The sequence below is a fragment of the Triturus cristatus genome, chromosome 7 (assembly GCF_964204655.1).
Source record: "Triturus cristatus chromosome 7, aTriCri1.1, whole genome shotgun sequence".
NCBI classification, from domain to species: domain Eukaryota; kingdom Metazoa; phylum Chordata; class Amphibia; order Caudata; family Salamandridae; genus Triturus; species Triturus cristatus.
This window is the reverse complement of record NC_140590.1, coordinates 1,167,411,441-1,167,436,953: the sequence shown is the minus strand read 5'-3', so window position 1 is coordinate 1,167,436,953 and position 25,513 is coordinate 1,167,411,441. Positions and strand designations below refer to the sequence as shown.

General features: G+C 45.4%; 1 protein-coding gene across 3 annotated transcripts in view; it reads right to left on the bottom strand.

The window, feature by feature from the left end:
• Positions 1–25,513, bottom strand: part of FBRS (fibrosin) — a 460,820-nt gene that overhangs the window by 61,442 nt on the left and 373,865 nt on the right. For all 3 annotated transcript variants that reach the window (XM_085618447.1, XM_085618449.1, XM_085618448.1), the window contains exons 13-16: positions 24,946–24,975; positions 24,658–24,729; positions 10,166–10,298; positions 10,002–10,082 (exon numbers count right to left, since the gene is read on the bottom strand). In XM_085618447.1, the coding sequence (XP_085474573.1) occupies positions 10,002–10,082; positions 10,166–10,298; positions 24,658–24,729; positions 24,946–24,975 (316 nt within the window). The remainder of the gene's footprint in view (positions 1–10,001; positions 10,083–10,165; positions 10,299–24,657; positions 24,730–24,945; positions 24,976–25,513) is intronic.

The window sequence follows — 25,513 nt, the reverse complement described above, 5'->3', positions numbered from 1 at the left end:
GCAGTAATGCCATCATTAAATGTCGCCCCATTGCGGCTGCATTTTCTAATTTCTTTGGACAAGATCTAGTGAAGCATAAATCCCTAAACTCCGACTGGAAATAAACTACTCTACACACCAATCTCTAGCCAGGTAGACTGGAATTGGAAAACTGGCACTGCTCTTGGTTAATGCATTTGACCCCTTTGGTGGCCATTCGCAATCCTGTGCACACACGCGCATTATAAGTGCCTAGAAGTGAGTGAAAGAGGCGCGGTCTTCGTTGTTAATGACCAGAATGATTTTAAAGCGCTCCATACCGCACTCCTGCCGTTTCTAAACTCTTTAATTAGCGGCTGCGGTGTTATTGTACATTCAAATAACTAAACTAAGAATAATGGACATTGCAAATCTGTTGAACTGGATTTCTAAACCAGATTGCAAGCGAAAGAAAGCACGGTAACCTGACCCACGAGGAATGCAGCTGCCACCCTGCGTTCCGCTGCTTGCTCCCGCAGGCAAACCGCTGTGGGAGTGAACATTACAAAAGAGGTGGGACATGCACCCGCCTTTAGCCATTTGCGAGCTTTCATTATTGAAAGACACACGCAAAAGCCAATCCAATGTGTGGGAGGAGTCAGACCCACACGGAGTAAACACAAGAAGTCTCGCAGAGCAGTGCATGCGCGCTGCTAGGCTCGACCTAAAAAACGGTTATCGCATAATCGTCTACAGCAGCAATAGTGAAGGACATATCTTCACAGTTATTATTAGCTGCTTTAACAGTGCATTTAAGGGAGAGTTTATGAATAATAGCTATCTCTCCGCCTCATTGGGAGGCCATACCTTAAAATGCCATAATCTTGGGGTAGAGTTACTAGAATCTCAGGGGTTGAGGACTCATTCAGCAAAGTTTCAGTAAGGAGCAAGGCATCCGGTTGTTTGTCGACAAGACATTGATAGATCTAATTTTCATGTTTACTTCGCGACCTGCAGTTAAGTAGGAAGGAAAATGTTACTTACCCAGTAAGCATCTGTTATTGCCATGCAGAGCTGTAGATTCACATGCTTTGCATACTCCTGCCCTCTAGTGTAGGGTCCGGATGTTTGCAAGTTGTTTTTTTTCTAAGAAGTCTTTCCAGTCACGAGGTACGTGACTCCTCCTTTCGGTGATCGTGCGCATGGGAATCGACTCCATTGTTAGATTTTTTTTCCCCACAGAGGGTGAGAAGGGAGTTAGTAAAGGTAGAATAGAGATGTCCATGCATATGTATGTAAGATAAGAAAGAACTGCAACAGGTATAGGTACATGGGGAGGCGGGTGGGTGCATGTGAATCTACAGCTCTAAATGCCAAGAACAGGTGCTTACTGGCTAAGTAACATTTTCCGTTCGAGGCATGTGAGCTGTAGATCATATGCTTTGCATAGACTGTGCAGCAGTATTCTCTAAAAGCGGTGGCTAACCTGTAGCTGTTGTTTGAAGAAGTGTTTTAAGTACTGCCCGGCCTACATTAGCTTGTTGCCTCGCTAACACATCTACACAATAGTGTTTGGTGAATGTGTGCAGTGTAGACCATGTTGCTGCCTTACAGATGTCAGCTAAGGGAATATTCCCCTACAACAGCCCCTATTTTGCGGGTGGAATGCACTCAAGTGGGTATTGGCAATGTTTTTGCTTGTGTAGAACATGTTTGAATACCTTTAACAATCCATCTTGCAATACCTGATTTAGAAATGGGATTGCCTTTGTGTGGTGGAGAAAAAGCAACAATGAGCTGCTTTGTCTTACGAAAAGTTTTTGTTCTTTCTACATAATAAAGTAAAGCTCTTCTAACATCAAGTGTATGTAGAGCTCGTTCTGCTACAGAATCAGGTGGTGGAAAAAACACAGGTAACTCAACTGATTGATTGATGTGAAAAGCAGAAACCACTTTTTGAAGAAATTTGGCATTGGTTTGAGGAACCACCTTGTCTTTGTGAAGTTGAAAGAAAGGCTCTTGTACAGTTAGTGCCTTGAGTTAACCAACTCACCTTAAGGAAAGGATTGCAATAAGAAAAGCAACCTTCCATGAGAGAAATTGTAGTGGACACTGGTGCATTGGTTCAAAAGGTGGACCCATAAGCCTTGTAAGGACTATGTTAAAGTTCCATACTGGTACAGGTCGAACTCTAAGTGGGATTACTCTTTTTAGTCCTACCATAAAGGCTTTAATCACTGATACTCTGAAAAAGAGATAAGTGTTGTCTGTTTTGTAAGTCTGCAGCTACTGCTGCTAAATGCAATCAAATGGATGTATAAACTAATCCAGATTGCCGTAAGTGTAAGAGATAACAGTTGATGTTTTGTAATGAAGCATCAAGGGATTGATATGGTTACAGTATATAACCAAATATTTCCACTTTGCTGCAAGCAAACCATGCCCTAGTAGTAGGTCTTCTAGCCTCCTTTAGGATATTCATAGTCTGGTGGTAATTGTAAATAACCAACATCTCACTTCAGGAGCCAAACCGCCAGGTTTAGTTCCTTGGGATTTGGATGCCCGATTTCTCTCCATGGCTCTGAGTGAGTAGACTGGAGTTGAGATGCAGTTTTCGGTGTGGAACTTCTTAAAGCGCCAGTAGGGTGGTGAACCAGGGTTGACGTGCCCATGTGGGAGCTATGAGAATCAGTGTGAGGCTTGTTTGACCAAGTTTCCTAACTACGAGCGGAATGAGTGGAAGAGGCGGAAAAGCGTAGGCAAATATCCCTGATCAGTTCACCCATAGGGCATTGCCTATGGAGTGCGGGTATGGGAACCTGGAGGCGAAGCTTGGACATTTTGCATTTTGAGCTGTGGCGAACAGGTCTATGTGGGGACATTCCTGAAAGTAGGGAAGAGGAATATGGGGATAAAGTTCCCACTCGTGGATTTGCTGTCTGTCTTCTGAGGTGGTCTGTAATTTGATTGTTTATTCCTGGATGGTGTTCTGCTAGGAGATACGTTTTGTGATGTATGGCCCATTTCCAAATGGCTTGTGCTAGGCGTGACATGTGGAGAGAGTATCCCCTATTTTTGTATGTAGTACATAGCTGTTATGGTGTCAGTGCGGACTAAGACAGTTTTGCCTAGAAGATAAGTTTGAAAGGCTTTGAGCGCTAGAAGCCCTGATAGTAGCTCTAGTTGATGAATATGTAGGCTCCTGTAATTTAGATGATGAATATGTAGGCTCCTGGAATTTAGAGTCCATAATCCTTGGATTGTGAGAGTCTGTAGGTGAGCGCCCCAACCAGTGAGCGATGCGTCTGTTAGCACAGTCTGTGGAGCAGGGTCGAGAAAGGGCCGCCCTTTGGATACATTTTGTGGGTTGCACCACTGCAGAGACTGATTGGTGCGGCCATCCATCAACACTAGATCGGTTAACTGACCCTGCGACTGGCTCTACTTACTTGCTAAGCATTCTTTTGTGCTTAAATCTTTTATTGAGTTTGAAAACAAAGAGAAAAGATTAACACCACCAGGCTATAGGGGGCGTTAAGCAGGCAAGAGTACAATGTATATGATGTTGGACAACATCAGTAGGGTACATATTACTCAACACATCACTCTGCCACTCAATACAAATAAGTAGGCTCTTAACAGATCATGAGTGAAAGAGGGAGACGCCTCCCGGCTCATAAATGCTAAGCATTCTTGAAGGGGACGCATGTGAAGTCTTGCGTGGGGAACAATTATAAAGCAAGACGCCATCATGCCTAGCAGTTTCATGAAGACTCTTGCTGGCAATGATTGGATGGACTGAAATTGAGTGAGAAGAGACTGAATACTGTGAATCCTGGCTGTATTTGGAGAGTCTAGAGCTTTGTGAACGTTTATCGTGGCTTCCAGATAAGTTTGTGTGTTGGAAGGCTGTAGATGAGACTTCAACGCATTTACTGTTGGTAAAGTAAGTGAATAGTGGTTTGAGTGTGTTAGACACATATTTGTAAGTACTGGATTTGATGAAAGAGAAAGCTTTAGTAGATTTCTTTCAATTCCTATACGAGGAAGATTTAGTACCCCTGGCCATATAGCGGACTCCTATCTTCGGGAATCAGCGATCTCAAAGTTGGAGGTTGAGTCATGTGAAATACTAAACGCAGGAATTACTATTTAAGAAGTATTGAGTGTGTTAAAAAGATTTAAAAAAGGGAAAGCAGCAGGCCCAGACGCCATCCCAAATGAGGTATACGCAGTTTGAAAAGATACATTGGCTCCTAGATCAGTGGACCTTTTTAACACCATCTATTTGGAAGGTTTAGCACTCCCAAAATCCTGGAACGATGTCACCATTAGTCTAATTTTGAAACTAGGAAAGGATCCCCTAAAATGCGAGTCGTATAGACCCATATCCCTTTTAAATAACGACTACAAAATTTACATGCAGATATTAGCCACATGATTCGGGAATATAACCAATAAACTTTTACATATCGATCAAAAAGGTTTCACTAAGGGGAGACAATTACACAACCTTACTCACCAGCTTATCGGAGCTGTTGACATTGCCACTCAAGAAAAACTTCCACTCGCAGTCCTTACATTAGACGATGCAAAAGCTTTTGATCGAGTGAACTGGTTGTTTTTGCAGAAAGTAATATCTTATTATGGCCTAGGAGAGAATTTTTTTAAGAGCAATAATGAATATATATGCACTCCGGTAGCAAAAATACTTATAAATGGCAGTTTATTGAAAGAAATTCAGATTAGAAGAGGGACGAGAAAGGGTTGTCCTCTCTCTCCTCATCTATTCAACTTGTATATAGAACCTTTAGCAAACATGATTAGAAGATCTCAGGAAGTTATTCCTTTCAAATTTAAAGGATGGGTTAAAAAAAGTGGCTCTATATGCCGACGACCTAATGGTATATACAAGTGATCTAAATAAGTCCCTTCCCACCATTACAAAGCTGCCAACAGATTTTGGAAAAATCTCCGGCTATCAAGTCAATCATCAGAAAACGGAAATAATGCAATGGAATTTAGATCCATTAACAGCGGGAACAAGAAACAGAATCAAATACTTCCGGATAGAGGTTTTAAATAATATCGATGAAATTGCTCAAGTAAATCTGGATTTAAAAGCAAAGGAAATGAAGAAGTTTTTAAGATCATGGAGTTTCTCTTTTCTGGGGCGATCTAATGTTATAAAAATGTCCATCTTGACAAAGTTTACTTTCTTATTCAATGCTATACCACTAGAATTTAAGACTCAATGGATTAAAAAGATCCAATGTGAAATTAATGGGTTTCTATGGGCAACGAAAGACGTGAGAATAGTGTGGAAAAAACTACGCAAGAAGAAGAACCGAGGTGGCATAGCAAGCCCAGATTTTCTCTTACTACAGAGCTTTTCAACCCTTTTTAGATTACACGCCTTTTACTCTTCCTACTGGAAGGATGTCACAGACGAAGATCACTGTCTATATAAATTTGGGCACCCAGAATACTAAAAAAAAAAAAATATATAATTAAAAGTACTAGGTACTGCTTGCAAGTTACAGTATGATTTAAGAAGAGCATGGAAAATTCCATACTACAGTCGGCAAGCACCTATTTGGAGGTCACCGCGAACCCGACTGCTTAAAAGACTCCTTAGAAGGCCCGTTGAAGGAAGGCAGGAATAAAAAATTATCCAGGTTTAAATATTATCTATTTGGAGGTCACCGCGAACCCGACTGCTTAAAAGACTCCTTAGAAGGCCCGTTGAAGGAAGGCAGGAATAAAAAATTATCCAGGTTTAAATATTATCAGCTGGCGAGTTGGGCAAAGGATCAAGAGAAAATCTTAGAAACTACTGAGAATCTGGAGAATTAAATACAAAGTGACCAAACAAGAAAGGAAATACCGAAGCGGTATTGGCATTTGATAGACAGGAGACTATAAATTTACTACCCTAGATGATGTATGGAAAAAGATCTTCCCAGCACAAGACTTGCAACAGCAATGGCAAGTATCCTGCACCTTTTATGGCAAGTTATAGTTTCTGCACTTAGGAGAAATCATCTTTTCACTTTACACAGGTCATATTGGACACCAGAAAAGCTATCCAAAATGAATAAACAGGTGCTGAAAAATGGTCCTAAATGTGGGGAACCAAAAGCGAACGACATTCACATGTTCCACCTGTGCTCGCAACTTGACATTTTCTGGGAAGAAGTGTGTAAGATTATCGATAAAGTTTTAGAAACGAACATTGAGGTAAGCACATTTATCATTATTTTTGGTATTTTGGAAAGTAATGATTCCACTACTGTATTAAGTAAAAAACAAAAATACTTAATATTTATCTTAATTTTATTAGCCAGATGCGAGATATGGGTAAAGTGGATACTCGCAACTCCTCCTAATGCAGTAGGATGGCTTTGTTCTGTAGAGAAGGTTAGGAAACTAGACGAGTCCAGAGGAAAGAGTAATAGAACCAGATTTTGGGAACTATGGGATAAAAACATGAGGTAGGATAGGGAGGAATGTCCAATAAACACCCTACACGATACAACAAATTCGGGAGAATCATCATGGTGAATCTGTGATTAACGCAAAGAATTTGAAGGTTCTTAAGACATGATCCTACCTTGATACAGAAGGGCGGTTTCTACTCAGTCGGAAAAATAAAAAAATTAGAGAATTTTTGATAGAGTTCTTTCATAAGGTGATCTGGTGTACCAAAATCTCAACAATCGCATAAATGAGAACAAACAAAAAAAAAAAAAAGTAAGTGAATAATGGTTTGAGTGTGTTAAGAAACACATTTGTAAGTACTGGCTTTGATGAGCTAGTTGGCCAAGTATGGTAAGACATGGATCTGTAGTCTTCTCAGATGTGCTGCGACTACTTCCAGATATTTGATAAATACCCTGGGAGCAGTGGTGACTCCAAACAGCAGTACTTAGAATTGGTAATAATGGCCCACTATGATAAATCTTAGGTACTGACGATGAGCAGGATGAATGTTGAAATATGTGTCCTTTAAGTCCAGAGTAGACATAAAATTGCCCTGCCGTAGAAGCGGGAGCACTTGTTGAAGTGTTACTATGTGGAAATGCTCTGACAGTATGTAGTGGTTTAGTTGTCAGAGATCTAGAATAGGTCTCGAGGGGCTGTCCTTTTTTAAGATGAGAAAGTACATGTGTACACACCTGTCCCCTGATGTTGTAATGGCACAGGTTCTATGGCTCCTTTGGAGAGGAGAGACTGGCCTTTGATGAAGTAGATGTTCTGTGACATTTTGTGAGAACGTGGTGGTATGTTTGGAGGATTGTTGGTAAGCTCCAGGCAATAAGCATGTTGGATAATTCCGAATACCCATTTGTCTGTGGTGAAAGATTGCCAAATGGGGAGAAATTGTAGAAGACGTCCCCCAACAGGTGGTAAATGATCGGGGGAAGTGTAAGCAAGTCACTGCTCGTTAGGGGGGGGGGAATTACGTGGTGTTGAACCTTTGCCTTGACCTTTGTTGTTGTTACCTCTATATCCTCCTCTAAAGAAGCCTTTTGTAGAGGAAGATTGATTGTTGCCTTTGTACGAGGTGGTAGTATTATGAGGACATGGTTTCTGACCCTCCACGATAGAAGGAGCGACGAAAGGAGCCAGATTAGAAGGGGACTGCAGACCTCCCGTAGACATGGCTACTTCTCTTCTCTTTTTAATTTTTTTCCAATAACGTATTCAATTCGGGCCCGAAGAGATGCTCCTTTTCAAGTGGAGTATTTAAAATAAACTGTTGGACTTCAGGTTTGAAACCAGAAATCCTTAACCATGCACCCCACCTTAATAACCCCCTAAGGTTGATCTCTCTAGCTGAGGTGTCAGCAGAATCTAAAGCACATCTAATTGATGAATTGGACACAAGCTTCCCTTCCTGCACTAAATCCTGAGCTTTTGCTTTGTGCTCATCTGCAAGATATGGGAGCAGTTGCTCCATGTCATCCCAGTGTGCCCTATCATACCTGGCTAGTATGGCCTGGGTGCTGGCAATGATTTGCTGCTTGGGTGGCAACTGCTTTACCAGAGGCGTCTAACAGTTTTGACTCTTTGTCTGGAGGGGGAGCATCCCCTGCAGTTTGTGAATTGGCCAGTTTACGGGCATTTGAAACAACGAAAGAGTCTAGAGGTAACTGCCCTTTAATAAAAGCTGGATCTGAGGGAGCAGACTTATGTTTTTTGTCTATTCTGGGGGTGAGAAAACAAACATGCACGGGGTCTTTAAAAATAGAATCGGCATGTCTCATCATTCCTTTGAGCATAGGTAGAGTCTGGATAGCCCTTTGTGTGTTGCTGAGTGGTTCAAATTAGTAATCTTCCTCTAGAGATTCCTTGTGTAACTGCACTCCATGATATTCTGCAGCTCTAGCAAATAATTCTAGATATTCCACATTGTTGTCAGGAGGGGAAGGCTCTGCAGGATAAAGATCTAGGTCGCTATCTGTGGGCGAATCAGTGTTGTAATCCTTCCAGTAATCTATTGGTAAAATGTTGTTCCCTCTGGCTCCATCATCATTCATCAGGTGGTGGAGAGTTAGTTGGTGTAACGAGTAAATGCTCCAATGGTGGAGAAGATGGTGTAGGGGAACGTGGTGAAGGAGGAGGAGTTAGTACCTACATTCTTCCTCCTCAAAGGAATACGATAAATTGTGTCCTCTTATTCAGGTTTGCGCATCTGAGGAAATTTAGTAAGGACATGTCCTGTATGTGGCTTTGTATAAAGTTCCTTTTGTTTTGGGTCCAATTTTGGTGGTGGGACGTCGCAAATTGGATCCTACGGCTTTGGAGGAACATTTTTCGGTTTTGGCACTGAAGACTTCAGTGCTGGGATGGAATGACTTTTCGGCGCAGAAGATTTCAGTTCTGAACCAGTCTTTGATTTCGGTGTCAATGGTTTCGGCTCCGAAGCGTTTTTCGACTTTGAAGGTTTCGGCTCGGTACCCGACTTTGGCTGACTCGATCCTGAGCCGGTAGGCTTAGTGACGTGTTTCTGTGCCAAACATCATCTGTGTGCCGATCTTGGCCTGAAGGCAGGGGTGGAACTAAAGCCTTTTGCTTGGGCTGATTTGGATTTTGGGGTAAGGGGTGTTCGGTACTCACGGGATGTTGACCTTGTAGCAAGTCTTCTTCCATCTCGGAGTCCGATTCCGGAATAGATGCAAGTTCTTCTAGTTCTTCCTCGGCCACTTACGTCTCAAATTTGTGCTCCGATCCTTCCCCAAAGATATCCGGCGTGTATTCGACGTTCTGAATCTGCATTGTGCGACATCGAGCCAGACGGTCGGAGCGTTTTCTTCCATCGAAAGATCTGCACGCATCACAGTCCTGTTCGTTGTGCTCCGGAGACCAGCACAAGTTGCACAATTTGTGTGAGTCGGTGCGCGGATACTTCGCGTGACACAGAAGACAGAATTTGAATGGAGTTCGCTCCATCGATTGCGAGGTGGACCGACTCTGTTAGGCCGGATGGCCTTCCCAAAGTTTTCCGATCGAAATGGAGGTTTTTCTTGATGGATACGATATGCGGAGAAGTGGGAACACATTTGAAACAATACCGACGTGGGTATAGTGAATTGCACACCGAGGGGAACCCGAATAACAGTTTCAAACCTGAGCGCAGCAATACACATCCGAACCGGATAGTGGAAAAAAATAATCTAACAATGGAGTCGATGCCCATGTGCACTATCACCGAAAGGAGTCACCACCTTACCTTGCGACGGGAAAGACTTCTTCGTAGAAAAACAACTTGCAAACATCCGGATCTAACACTAGATGGCAGGAGTATGCAAACCATGTGATCTACAGCTCACATGCCTCAAACCTAGTGTTTTATCATTCACTACACAAAGCACAGAGAAAAGACCGACAAGGAAGTATGGGAGTCATCTTTCATTTGGTGGCAAGCAAATCATGAGTGTAACACATGCTATCTACTCTCATTTGAGAGAGCGCACAAATAACATGAAAAATTGGTCCATCTTGCAAAAGACCAACCTACCCACCAGACTGCAGCTTACCAATGTGTGTGGAAGGATTCAGGAAAGACCCATGAGGAGCTGATGGTGGTCCAAAGTGGGCACCAGTTGGGTGAACAGCACCTATTGAAAGAATGGGTAAATCAGTTAGAAGCCAAGCAAACATAAAATAAACGTCCTTAGACACCATTAAAATGTGGAATAACCTGTTGCAGTGAAATGTGTGGCTGGCCGTGCAAGTTCATGTCCAGGAGGTAGGGCTCCAAAGGCTCCCGATCCTGGAAGGCAGGTGAGGAGATCATTTCGGAAATCCAGCTTAGGAGGATCACCTTGCATCAGCTGAAAAGGAGACCACATAATTTTACTTGCCAGACATTCATGCACAAATAAATAAAAAGGCACATTTTAAATCCACCCCAACACTTTAGGCCACAATCAAACAGCATAGTCGAGGTAACATCACCTATCCTACCTCTAACTAGTCCTAGCCATTCGGCAGCTAGGAAAGATCATTCATAAACTCCTCCCTCAGGGTGTCCATTGCAATTAAGAAACACCTTTGAGGGTATGGAGCCTTTTCTTGGGGCCCTGGGGCAGTCAGTGTCCTGAGTGGATACCACTGTTTCATTGGCATTAGTAACCCTCAATACTAGTCCAATCTCATAAGACAGTAGTTCAAATGTATGCACTAGACTAACATAGCAAAGACAATCACTCAAACAATAACTACAGGAGGTGGAGTGGATAAGAAATTCAGTACAATATCAGGGCTTTACTTTAGAAAAGGAAAAGAATTAACACAAGTAAAAAGGAATCACAAAATAATAAAAGCGCGTTCTGGAGCCAAGAACTAACTTTAAAAGTTATTACAACCCCCCCCCCCTATACTTATCAAAGGTACGGATTAATACAGTGGGCGAACTCCCATAATTGAGCTACAAGGGTGCCCGCTCCTTTATCTTGGGATCGAACAGTCCATGTCAGTATCCTTCAGTGGATGGGGAACCACTGTAGTCATGCACACCAGTCCGAATGGGAAATTGGTCCCTTAAGGGTAGTGACCGCAAATTCAACTGGTGATCTCTCTTGAGCTGTGAAGGCTAAACCGAGGATTCAAACTGGTTTCGAATCAGGAAGCAGTTCTAGAGCCACTGGAACCTGATTGAACAGCAAATATGAGAGGACAAATGTCCCCTTGTAAACTCAAGTGTGCCAGCTGAGGAGGGACCAGGCAAAGGATTAGTCAGGACTATGCCAGCTCACCCTTGAATCGAAGGGTGCTGCAACAGTTATAGGACATTGAGGGTTTTGTTGTTTCAAGTGAGTTCTGGGCAGGCTCAATTATAGAGATGTCCTCATGCAGGTCCTTTATGTTGTTAGTACACCAGCCTGTCATCCTGGACATGAATGTATTTCTCCTTCCTCCCATTAACAGGTAGGCAAGTCTTCCTTCTCTCCAGAGGTCAAGGAAGCAAGGAGACTATCTCAGGCTTTCCTAGACTGAAGCGCAAACAAGCATTCATTCTACTCCATGCCCAGAGACTTCTCTCCTGCACTGCAGTGCATATCTCCTTAGTGCCAAAATAAGAGGTAAAAATAGTGGTTGAGGAATTCAATACTAAAACCCTTCTGGTGGTGCAGTCAACATGCAAGTGCCAGCCACAAGGTTTGCGTGCTTCTCTAGTCCTAACATTCGGTTGTCGTTTACAAGATTTTGTGGACTTTTAGACCAGAATCAACAATCTGATCTGTTCTGACTGGTGAAGGTGTCTTTCTATAGACCTCAGACTCGTGCATCTGCTGCCATTACCATGGGTGACAGCCACACATGAAATGGGATAGTTGCGTTTCAATCAGGGCAAGTAAATCCTATACTAGACAAAAGGGAACAAGAAGGGACTAACCTACCAGGTACACATTTCAAGGAGGGAGACAAAGGTGTACAAGCATGGATTCTATTCTCTCTCTGAATGGGGAGTGTGGTTCCTTTGGGTGTTCTTTTGAGTATTCGGAAACCAGAACCCTACAGTATGCGTAGATGACCGTGGAGCTGAATGGAAGAAAAATAAAGGGCATATGAAAAGAAAGAAGGGGAAAAAAAGGACGGGGAGGACAGAGAAGTTTCCCAAAGCCATGCAGAGCACTTCTGTTTAGTAAGCTTATGCTGTTGGGACTTCAGACACCAGGGTAGTTTCCTCTACAGTCAAAGACTAGGACAAGGACTGCACTACACAAGAAGCTAAAGAGCAGTGGGCTAAGAATTGGGGAAGGAGGGAAGATGGTGCCAATGACAGAGACCGGATTATACCTGGTGGGAGAAAAAGGGGTTCAGTTGCAGTATCCCCCTCCCCACACTTTTTGCACTGGCTTTTGTTGAAACTTTGACTGTAGAGTACTGGGTCCCTGCTGTCCTGGTTCCCAGTACCATTGTTCATTCCCTAAAAAAATGTCCACAACTGGTACTTCTGCCCCCTGTAAGTACCTAGTAGGTGGTACCCTAGGGTCTGGAGCCTGAAGAGGGTCCCCTGGGACCCCCTTGTAGGAAAGTGGGTTTCTGTTGCAGCAACCCCCCCACTTTTTGCCAGGCTACTGATGCACTTTGACTTGATGTACCCTGGGTCCCTGCCAATCAGATTCCCAAGGCCTGTGTTCTTACCCCAAAAGTAACCCAATTGGCATCTCTAGCCACAGGTCAGCTCCTGGTAAATGGTACAACGGGTACCCAGGGTACTGTGACCAGAGAAGGCCTCTAAGGGCTGCAGAACTTATTGTGCCACCCTTAGAGGCCCTGTGTATGTATGTATGTATGTATATGTATATATATGTATATATATGTGTGTATATATATATATATATATATATATATATATATATATATATATATATATATATATATATATATATATATATATATATATATATATACATATACACACACACATATATATACACACATATATATATTCACTGAAAAAACCATAGGTTTCACACATGTTATAGTTAGCTGTACATTTCACTCGTAAAAAACCAATGAAATTCCCCCGTTATAGTTAGTGCAGGCAACTATAACTCACGCGACCGCAATCCTCTGCTGATGCTAATACTGTATTTAGACACTTATTTGCCCATGTCTTCTTCCATTAAATTTTAGCTATACATATATTACAAATATTTTTTTTTCCATAAAGACACATATGTCATCAGCAGAAGATTGCAGTCGCGTGAGTTATAGTTGCCTGCACTAACTATAACGGGGGAATTTCAGTGGTTTTTTACGAGTGAAATGTACAGCTAACTATAACATGTGTGAAACCTATGGTTTTTTCAGTGAATTTGCAAGGTTTTTTAAATGCTAATTCCTAACTATAACGTGTGTGAAACCTATGGTTTTTTCAGTGAATTTGTACGTTTTTTTAAATGCTAAGTTACTTTACGCCATTCGTGGCGTGCGCGCCCAGTTAACGCAGTTCGTTCCGTGCGCGCACGGTGAGCACGCGGTGCGCTTCGCGCACCGCGCGCCCACTTTACGCAGTTAGTGCCGTGCACGCACGGTGGTCACGCGGTGCGCGCAGCGCACCGCGTGCCCACGTTATGCGGGATGGGCCATGTACGCACGATGCGCTTCGCGCATAGTGCGCACATGGGGGACATATTATGCGCATCTTTGTGAAATTTATTCTTTGTTTATTTCTTACCTGTAAGAAACCATGCACAAATGGTGCCCTTCGGGCACCATTTGCACACGGGGTGGGGAGGGTGTGGATGGAATATGCTACTTACCAGTATGCATCTGTTCTTGGCATGTAGAGCTGCAGAGTTGTACACTTAGCATAGGTCGCCATCTGGTGTTGGGCCCGGATGTTTGCAGTTTGTTTTTCTTCTTGGACCGTGCTTGGAAGTCACGAGTTTGGTGACTCCTCCTTCGGTCCGTACTGCGCATGGGCTTCGGCTCCATCCTCAGATTGTTTTTCGCCAACAGGGAAATGATGGAGCGTAGTAATAACAGTGAGAAACCCATGTGTGTTGTATCTAAATAAGATGGACTGGAACGGATACAGGTAGCCGGGGAGGCGGGTGGGCGTGTACAACTCTGCAGCTCTACATGCCAAGAACAGATGCATACTGGTAAGTAGCATATTCCGTTCGAGGCATATGAGCTGCAGATTGTACACTTAGCATAGATTATATAGCAGTACCCAACCTTAGCGGCGACCACCGGTATCCGTTGCAGCTGTTTGAAAGAGTGTTTTTAGTACAGCCTGGCCCACCCTAGCTTGCTGCTGGGAATGCACATCTACACAGTAGTGTTTTGTGAATGTGTGCGGTGTAGACCATGTGGCTGCCTTGCATATGTCATCTAAGGGTATATTCCCTAGAAAAGCCATAGAAGCCCCTAACTTTCTTGTAGAGTGGGCTTTAGGGGGAACAGATAATGTTCTGTTTGCCTTCTGATAGCAAATTTGTATGCATTTTACAATCCACCTAGCTATCCCTGATTTTGAGATGGGGTTGCCTTTATGTGGTGGAGAAAAGGAAACGAACAACTGTTTGGTCTTCCTGAAGGGTTGCGTTCTTTGCATGTAATATAGCAACGCTCTTTTCACATCTAGTGTGTGTAAGGCCCTTTCCGCAACAGATTGGGGTTGCGAAAAGAAGACAGGTAATTCCACTGATTGATTGAGGTGGAAGGGGGTAATGACTTTGGGCAGGAACTTCGGATTAGTTCGAAGTATGACCTTGCTGTGATGCATTTGTATGTAAGGTTCCTGTATGGTGAACGCTTGTATTTCACCAACCCTTCTAAGGGAAGTGATAGCTACAAGGAAAGCTGTTTTCCAGGTGAGAAATTGTAGCTCACATTTGTGCATTGGTTCGAAGGGCGGACCCATTAGTCGTGTAAGGACCAAATTTAGATTCCATACAGGGGAGGGTGGTGCCCTGGGAGGAATTACTCGTTTAAGGCCTTCCATGAAGGCTTTAATAGCGGGCACTCTGAAGAGTGACAAATGCTGTCTGTTTTGTAGATAGGCAGCGATCGCTGCTAGGTGTAGGCGTATGGATGAATACGCTAGGTTACACCTGTGAAGATGGAGCAGATAGCATATGATGTGTTGTATGGATGCATCTAGAGGGTTGATTGTATTGTTACGGCAGTACATTACAAATCTTTTCCACTTTGCGGCATAGCATGCTCTAGTGGTAGGACGTCTGGCTTCCATGATGATGTTCATGCAATCAGGGGGAAGGTTAAGGTACCCGAATTCTAAGATTTCAGGAGCCAGATCGCCAGGTTGAGCTGAGCTGGGTCCGGGTGCCTGATTTCTCCATGGTTCTGGGTTAGGAGGCATGGGGAAAGGTGCAGTTTTTGATGTGGTACCACTGATAGTTGTAGTAGCGTGGTGTACCACGGCTGTCTGGCCCACGTCGGAGCTACCAGAATGAGTGTGAGGGAGTGCTGTTGTAGTTTCCTGACCACTAATGGAATTAGTGGGAGAGGTGGAAAGGCGTATGCAAATCTGCCTGACCAGTTCATCCATATCGCATTGCCCTTGGACAATGGGTGTGGGTATCTGGCGGCGAAGCTTGGGCATTTTTTGTTTGTGGGTGGCGAAGAGGTCTATTTGAGGATGCCCCCACTGTTGGAAGAATGGGTGAAGAACTTGTGGATGCAGTTCCCATTCGTGTAGTTGTTGAGTCTGTCTGCTGAGCAGATCTGCTATGGTGTTTTGTACGCCTGGAACATGTTGTGCCAGGAGAAAAATGTTTTGGGGAATTGCCCATCTCCATATGCTCTGGGCTAAGCGGGAGAGCTGGGGAGAGTGTGTCCCCCCCTGTTTCTGTATATAATACATCGCAGTCATGTTGTCTGTGCGAATGAGGACTGCTTTGCCTGAAATCTGCTTTTGGAAAGATTTTAGGGCTAGAAAGATCGCCAAAAGCTCCAGATGGTTGATGTGGAGCGTTTTTTGCTGTGGCGTCCATAGACCTTGCATTGTGAGGTGTAAGAGGTGCGCTCCCCAGCCGGAGAGCGATGCGTCCGCTGTTAGAGTCACTTGGGGAACCGGGTCCAGGAACGGCCGTCCCTTGGAAAGGTTTGTGGTGTTCCACCACTGCAGAGAGTGATGTGTGCGGCCGTCCACCAACACCAGATCCGTTAGCTGACCCTGGGCCTGGTTCCACTGTTGTGCTAGGCACTCCTGAAGTGGACGCATGTGGAGTCTTGCATGGGGCACTATGAAGATGCAAGACGCCATCATCCCTATGAGCTTCATAAACACTCTTGCTGGTAGAGAGTGTTGAGGAAGGAATATTTTGCGTAAGGCTAGAATGCCTGTGATTCTGGCTGGGTTTGGATAGGCAATACCTTTTGAGGTGTCTATGGTGGCCCCGAGATATTGCTTTGTGTGAGATGGTATGAGGTGGGACTTTTGGTAGTTCACCGTGAAGCCTAGCTGATGAAGCAGTTGGATGGTGCTGTTTGTATGTTGCACGCATTGGTGGTAGGACGCGGCTTTTATGAGCCAGTCGTCTAAGTAAGGGAAGACGTGAACATGTTGACGTCTGAGGTGTGCTGCTACTACTGCTAGGCATTTGGTAAACACCCGTGGTGCAGTGGTGACCCCGAAGGGGAGAACCTTGAATTGGTAATGTTGCCCGTCCACCACGAACCTGAGGTATTTTCTGTGAGAGGGGTGTATTGGAATGTGAAAGTACGCGTCTTTCAGATCCAGTGTTGTGAGAAAGTCTCCCTGGCAGAGGAGTGGGAGGACTTGTTGTAAGGTGACCATGTGAAAGTGGTCTGAATGTATGTAGGCATTTAGAGGCCGGAGATCCAGAATGGGTCTGAGGGTCTCGTCTTTCTTTGGGATTAAGAAATATAGGGAGTAGACCCCTAGATTTCGTTGATTGTCGGGTACCTGCTCTATGGCGTGTTTCTGGAGGAGCGAGAGTACCTCTTGTTTGAGCAGTGTGGAATGCTCTTGGGACATTGGACGGTGCCTTGGTGGGATATTGGGTGGGGTAGATGTTAGCTCGAGGCAGTACCCTGACCGAATGATTTGGGTCACCCATTTGTCCGATGTTATGGACTCCCATACGTGGATAAAATCTTGTAGTCTGCCCCCGACCGGAGTGGAATGGTCTGGGGGGAGGGAAGGGGAGTCATTGTGCGGGTGGGGTGGCAGAACGGGTATTGTTGGTTTTGCCCCTGCCCTTATTGTTGTTGCCTCTGTAGCCACCTCTTTGGTTGCCCTTTGAAAAGGTATTTTGAGGAGGGGATTTGTAGGAGGTAGAGGCATTATCAGTGGAGGAGCCTCTACCTGTGCCACGAAAGGACGAGCGTCGAAAGGAACGCTTAGAGGCTTGGGTCTGGAGCGCTCCCATAGACTTCGCTGTGTCTGTATCTTTCTTCATTTTTTCGAGCGCTTCGTCTACCTTTGGGCCAAAGAGTGTTTGCTGGTCAAAGGTGTGATTAAGTATTGATGTCTGGACCTCAGGCTTGAACCCTGATATCCTGAGCCAGGCATGGCGGCGAAGCAGGACACTGGTGTTTATGGCTCTAGAAGCAGTGTCTGCTGCATCGAGGGCACACTTAATGGAGGTGTTTGTGATTAGTTTGCCCTCCTGTATCAAGTCATGAGCTTGGCGTTTGTATTTCTCTGGAAGGTGCTGCATAAGAGCCTCTAATTCATCATAGTGTGCTCTATCATATCGCGCAAGCAGTGCTTGTGTATTTGCAATGCGCCACATGTTTGCAGCCTGGTAGGCGGTGCGTTTACCAGACGCGTCCAGAAGTTTAGATTCCTTGTCTGGTGGTGGGGCATCTCCTGAGGATTGGGAGTTAGCCCGCTTTCTAGCTGTGGAGACAACTAGGGAATCTAGAGGAGCAGGGCCCTTGATGTATGCAGGGTCTGTGGGTGCCGCCTTGTACTTCTTCTCTATTCTAGGGTTTAGTACTCTGGCTCTGACAGGGTCTTTGAATACCTCTGTAGCGTGCTTGGTGACACCCTTAAGCATGGGTAAAATAGCAGTGGAACGATCTTGTAAATCAAATGTATCCAGTAGGAAGTCTTCTTCCACTGGTTCCGTGTGCATGTCCACCCCATGGTAGTGTGCTGCTCTCTGCACTAAATGGTGAAACCCTAAAGAGTCCTCTGGAGGAGACGGCCTTGATGGGTATAGGTCGTCTTGAGGTACATTGGGTACATCAGGGTTATTATAATCCTCCCATGGATCTGGGGTCCCTGGTGGGGTGGGATCCATTGGGGCGTCCCCTGGGTCATTGTCCGGGTCCCCGTCATCCGGATCTGGGGATGGGGCCGGATCGTAGTGAGGTAAAGGTGGAGGGGGTGGTGGTGGGAGGGGGGGTGGCAGTGGGGAGGGTACTCTAAGGGGAGAAGTGGCTGAGTCCCTCTTTTTGGGTGGAGGAGGAGGAGCCGGAGCCTCAAGGCGACGCTTCTTAGTAATCACAGTCAAAAGGCCAGTCTTTGGATCTCTGGACAAAGTCTTTTGTAAAGGGTCTGGTGTAAACAGAGCCAATGGCGCCGAGTCGTCTGTCGGCACCGGCGATTTCGGAACCGGAGGTTTCGATGTTCTGTGTACGCCTTGCTTTTTGGAGGTCTCCGTGTGTTTCGGCGTGGAATGCTGTTTCGGCGCCGGAGCGTCGGTGCCGACCGATTTCTGTTTGTGTTTGGTCGGCGCCGAGTGTCCAGGTTTCGGCACCGGTGGTTTCGGAGTCGAGCTGGATTTTGCAGGCTTCGGTGCCGAGTGGTGTTTATCGGCACCGGGCGTCGGCTGGCTCGATCCCGAGCTGCCGTGAGACTTTGAGTGCTTCGACACCGGGCCCGAAGGTGGGGTGATCGAGGCTTTGGTTTTGGTTTTGCCCAGGCCGGCAGGCGAGGGAGTAACCGGAGTCTCTTTGGTTTTCGGTGCGGGGCTGGGAGGGGGCATTGTACTCACGGCCCGCTGTCCTGGTGTTACGTCCTCCAGGTCGGAGTCGTCGGCCTCGGAAGCGCTGACGATGTCTTCTCCCAGTTCGGTGTGTGTCTGCCCCGAAGCTTCGGCGTCGTCTCCGAAGATGTCCGGTGGAACTGTCGAGGATGAGTGCGCCATAGTGCGTCGAGCCCTTCGATCTCGGATCGTTTTCTTCGATCGAAAAGACTTGCAGGCGGGGCAGTCTCGAGCCTCGTGTTCCGGAGAGAGGCAAAGGTTACACACCTGATGGAGGTCGGTGTGGGGAAATTTAGACCCACATTCTGGGCACTTTTTAAACGGAGTCCTTTCCATCGGCCGGGACCGGAGTCGCGGAGGGCCCGAAGGCCGGTGTCGATGTACGGGATGGAAAAAGTGCCGCTTCGAGAGATGAAGATGATGAAGGAACTCGAAGAATCGAGGATTTTCCGTCGAGGCTGGAACCGTAGAAGTTCGAAGCCGGAGCACGAAGTATCACATCCGAGCCCGATGGCGGAAAAAAACAATCTGAGGATGGAGCCGAAGCCCATGCGCAGTACGGACCGAAGGAGGAGTCACCAAACTCGTGACTTCCAAGCACGGTCCAAGAAGAAAAACAAACTGCAAACATCCGGGCCCAACACCAGATGGCGACCTATGCTAAGTGTACAATCTGCAGCTCATATGCCTCGAACAATTTTTTTTTATTTGTGCTTGGGGGTTGTTTGGGGACCCCTATATCAATGCTGGGTGGTTAGGATCTCAAGAAACTGCCTCTTTAGACATTTTTGGGCATCGTTTTTGCTGCCCAACTCAGAGAGCGAGAGAAAATGGCGGCCGCCGCTTCCTGGTTTCGACCGATTCGAATGTTTACTAAGATCTAACAGCCAATCAAAATCGCGCTCGCGCACGCCACCGTACGCGTACGGTAAGCGCACCGTAAGCTGGCTCAGATATATATATTGATTTAAAGGCTATTTTCTCTGAATCTACTGAACAGATTTACACCAAACCTACAAAAGGCACTTCCTTGACCTGAGGACTACCTCTCTGCCAAATTTCAAGTAATTCTGTTCAGCCGTTCGGGCTGTAGCTGTGTCTAAAGGTCCTATGGAAAAATGCATGGGAAAAACGAGTTTTGGGACCCCCCTTTTATCTCAGCCCCCGCTTGACGAATCCCCCCGAGACTTTCAGGGTAGGAGCGGAGCGTAGCGCCCCACCTATTTTGAAAAATTTGCGAGGATTCGTCGACCGGCGCCAAAGTTATTCAAAATAGAATGTTGCGGATTTCCTATGGAAACGTGGTCCTAACTATAACTACCTACTGGCGACCGCCAGTAGGTAATATACACACACACACATATATATATATATATACACACACACACATATATATACACACACATATATATATACACACACACACACCACATATATATATATACACACACACATATATATATATATACACACACACACATATATATACACACACACACATATATATATATGTGCACACACACATATATATATATCTGTATATACACACACACCCTTTGCAGGCTGCGTGTTTTGGTGCAAAAGAAGAGTCGACATGGCACACATCCCTGTGGGCCATGCCTACAACCCACTATCCTGGCATAGATCTGTCACCCCTCTAGCTGGATGCCCTATATCGGGGGGGGGGGGGGGGAGGGCACAGGTGCATGAGCCCTGTACCCCTTGTGAGAAAGTGCCATCTTTCTTGCATGGTATGGCCCCACTTTTTGCTAAATTGCTGATGTACTTTGAGTGTGCCCTGGGCTCCTGCCAATCAGGTACCCAGGGCCTATGTTCCATCCCTAAAACTGTGTTGAAGCCTAAACCCAATTGGCATCTCTGGCCACATGTCAGCCCCTGGTAAATGGTACCCAGGGCCTTGTGACCAGAGAAGGCCCCTAAGGGCTGCAGCACTTATTGTGCCACCTTTAGAGGTCTCGGTCTCGGTCTCGGTCTCTCTCTCTCGGTCTCTCACTCTCTCTCAGTCTCTCTCTCTCTCTCTCTCTCCAGAACAGTCGACATGGCACACATCCCTGTGTGCCATACTCACAACACGCCCTGGCATACATCAGCCACCCCTCTAGCTGGGTGCCCTATGCCAGTGGTGTGGGTACAGGTGCATGAACCCTATGCCCCTACAGTACCCAGGTACATTCCTGGGCACTCCAAGTGCAGTGCTGCCATAAGAGTATATGGTGCTGGGAGATCGTCAACTGTAACTCCACAGCACGATGATGGCTACACTTAAGACTGAGAAGTTTGGTATCAAACTTCTCAGCACATTAAACCTGCACTGATGCCAGTGTGGGATTTAATGTACAATGCACGACAGAGGGCATCTTATTGATGCCCCCTGAACCTAACCTACAATCCACGTCTTGTCTGAGGATCTGCCTAGGCTGCCACACAGCAGACATGTTGCTTGACCCCTGGGTAGAGAGCCATCCGCTTTCCTGGGCCTGCAACAATGCACATCCTGGGCGAGGTGCTAGGTCTCCTCCCCCAGGATGGCAGGGGAAGCTTCAAAGGCATGCCGCCTTTGTGAGCTTCTCCAGGCCACTTGCTGAACTCAGCAACTGGCCCCTACCGGTTCTGACCCCTATTCTGGCGGGAAGACTGGACGAAAACCCCAAGGAAGGAAAGGGGGTGTGCCAGCCTCTGCCAACCCCACCCCTCAGGTGGGGGAAACGAGGTGAAGCACATCTCCGGGCTCTCGCCATCTTCAAGATGGGAAGCCCTGCCCAATCATGACTAGGCTACTGCCCCCCTCCCACAGGAGAGTGGCTGAATAGGGGGCGTACCCACCCCAGGGAAGGGACCGATTGGTCCCTGCCCTTTACCTACCTGTAACTCCCCTAAATTTAGCATTTAGGGGCACCCTGAACCTTCCTTCATCAGATCCAGATTCCGAAACAAGAAAGAAGAACAAGGGACAAGAAGACTTACCGTGCAGCTGCTAACAAGAGGAAGACACAAACTGATTTGACCCCAGCCCTACCAGCCTGTTGACCCTCAAACCTGCTCCTGCTAAACCCCGGCATCTCCAGTGGTCAGCAACCTCAAAAATCCCGGAGGACCTGACTGCCTTGTGACTAACCACCTGGGACTCCCATGAGCAGTGGTACTGCTCAAAGTAAGTAACTGACCTCTGGCATCAGCCAGGAACCGCGAACCCTGCACACTCTGCACCCACCAAGCCTGGCCTGTGCTGGAGTGAACAAAGACTACGAGGACGTCCCCCCGGTGACTGTGACCCCGAATCCTGCACCCAAGGACCCACCTTGACGCTCCTGACGACACCTGCAGCCTCAGAACCAGGGACCCCTCCAACCGTGACCAGCAGAGGGTAAGATTTCCCGACACCAAAAGGTACACCTGCACTCAGCGTCCTGCGGCCCCCTGTGCCCAATTCCTGGGTGCCTACCTATCCTCCAACTACCCAACTTACCTCTCGAAGTGGTGGTCGCACCTGAAGAATCTTTGTCCCCGAGCTTGCTTCCTTTGTTCGTTCTTGAGCTTCTCCATTGAGCGCCCGACGGCTCAAAAGCACCTTGCACCCAGCTGCCAGAGTGCCCCTGGCAGTGCAACTTCTACTCTAATTCACTTCCCTATTTGCCCTGAGCAAGCGGCCAGGAGCCCAGCTCCCACAGCCGCGTGGCCTGCTAGCCAGCAGCCACCAACCGAAGGCCCCCTGCCTCCAATAGGATAACATTGGCCCTAACTCACTCTGCACCCGGCTGCCCCTGTGCAGATGAGGGTGTAACAACTGTACCTACCTGACCCTGGGAGACCCCCCGATTCTATGTCGAGTTTTGAAACTTTAAATTATTCATCTAAAATCAGCCGAATTACGAAAACGAATTTACTCGCCTGTTAGCAGGAGAGATCCGAGTGCTGGATCTTGGTGCCCAGCACTGACCCTGAAAAGTAATTACAACCGTACTTACCTTTAACTTGATTTTCCTCCATAGGATAACATTGCCTGGTTTACACCAGAAATTCTTCTGTCAACTTTTAAAATACAATAATATTCCTTAAAAATCACAACTGTAACCAAAACGTTTTTACTCCACTGTTTACAGGAGATGTCCCAAGACTGAATATAGGATCCAGTCCTGTGGTAAGAAAAGTAATCCCAAAAGTAATCTATTGCATTTAACTAGAAATTCCCATTGAGCTCAATGTATAATTGCGTTTGAAATTGTGTTGCCTATTGCAACAACTGTAACATTGCATCCAAAAGGGTATTGCCTATTGAAAAGTATTTATTTAAAGCATCTCATCCTGAGAAAGTATATTTTGATACCTATTGTTGGTTTTAAGATAAAACAAGCATACATTTTTATGTACAAACCATTGGTCTAGAGTTACTGCAACAGAACCGCAGCTTCCTACTGAGGGCAAATATCAGGCTATGTCTTCTGACAAACGGTTGCTTTTTTAACATGGGTAATGGTGTTTACAGACTCCTCTCACTCTGCAGTTGGAGAAAAACTAAATTATGTAGTAATCTTGCTGGGGTACAGATATGCATAAAAAGGAAAGACCGTTGAATGTTTTTTTTTCACACAACAAAATTTAGATATTTGTAAGAGAACTGTACACATTCAGCAGTTAGGGAGGCAAAAAAGAAGCCTTTTTGCAACAATTTCGAAGTGTGATGAAAACAACGATTTTAAAAGGATCGAAACAAATCGATGCACTTTACTTGGTGGTGCACAAATGATAAATATTCAATGAAACAATTTCCACACCTCATGATTTCTGTGCAATATAGTTTTATCAAAAACAATTCTGTCTGTTGAAATCTAGTGGCCATTTCAATGGAAAATGTGCTGTCCGTAAAGGACAGTGCACCACCACACAATACTTTAGTTACATATAAAAATCAAAGCTACGAGGGTAGCGAAAGTTTGTAAAATGTAATGTCCATAGAAGAATAACTATGCATTAAGATCCGAGCAAGCAGTGGTGAATTATTCAAGCGTTTAGGACTATCAATAAAAATGCAGAACCTCAAACTCCAAAAACATTGACTGACCATGCTCATCTGTCATTGCCTCATGTGAACAGGATGCTATGCCTGAAAGCCATGTCTACCGAATAGTTGCTAGGACCATACCACTCATGCACCTAACATCCATAATACATTAAGCAGCTCACTTATAGTGTAGAACCACAGATACAGCAGGCAAAAAGATGCCACGGAAGAAGAACTTCCCTATCCTAACACAGCCATCACTCAGAGGAGGAATACAAGTTGCTAGTTGGACGTTCAACCACAGACAAACAACCCCCAGCTCATACCTGCCTCCTACTTGTTGAATCCAACACAACTGGCTTGCAATGGACAACCATCCAACATTCACAACAAACTATTTAGACAATGTGATCTCTAAAGATTCCAAACAAGTTAAGACAATTTAGTCACACCTCCAAATCAATAACTATCACTAATCACTACAAAGAACTGTATAGTTACAAATCAGAATAGTCAGGAAAGACGCGTTGAGACAGCCGAAAGCACGAAGATCCAACTTGGTGGTATAGTAAGGCTGAAGAAATGCAAGTAAGGTTAAAGTTGGGAATTTAGGAGCATAACATTTACTCAGTAAAGGCATTTTGGCACTGAATGTGAAACAGCAAAAACTAGAACAAGAAAGAACATTAGTTATCAGTTCAAAGAAGAAACTTGAAGCATGTACTATACCTTCACCTTCTCCTGGTGTCGAAGGATCATGTAAGCCACACGCACATGCATTGCACACCATTTCCCAGACTTCTGTAGAAGAATAATGTCAAGTTTAGTTGTGAGGTGGAACACTCAGATCAGACACTAGCGACAAGCTCCAAAAGAAACTCTGAAAATGGTGATCATGACATCTTTAAACCATAGCCATCTTAGACATATGTAGGACAATCATATACACCTACAATACGTGGACAATTAAACAAGCAGGGGCAATATGCTGTTAAATGGAAATTCAGTTTCACTTACTCTAAGGGCGGGTCTGAAAGGATCTGTAATCTGCAACGCAAAAAACAAATACGACATTAAGGGGAGATCAGAAGTTGATGGTTTAGCAAAATGAAATCAAGTACTCAGAAAAGAATTAGGAAAAAGTTACTAATCTTCAAAAAAAATATTGCTGTTCAAGAGTATTCTGAATTCATATGCAGCGTACCAATTTGCCGTTTATTGGTTTAGCTTTGGAAAGTATTGTGAATAATACTTTACACTGTTCATGATGGGTCTGTCTATATATTAATCAATGCAGTGACTGATTCAGTTTGGTGCTGTCAATAATCATGTGTGGTCCTGCACAGCACAATGGAAGTAAAGGACAGAGGAAAAGGCACAGAAACATTTCTGATCTAGATAGTTTATCAAAAGCGCCTCAGTGAAGATCTTGGGCATCATGACAAAGATGACGCTTGGTTTTCAGATCAGTTATGCAAAGATCCCACTGTAGGGTTCACCAATGCTAGAATATTAGTGACAGCTGACTAGTCCATTTCCTACACGATTGGAGGCCTTTTACTTGCATAGAGGATCTGAGAATACG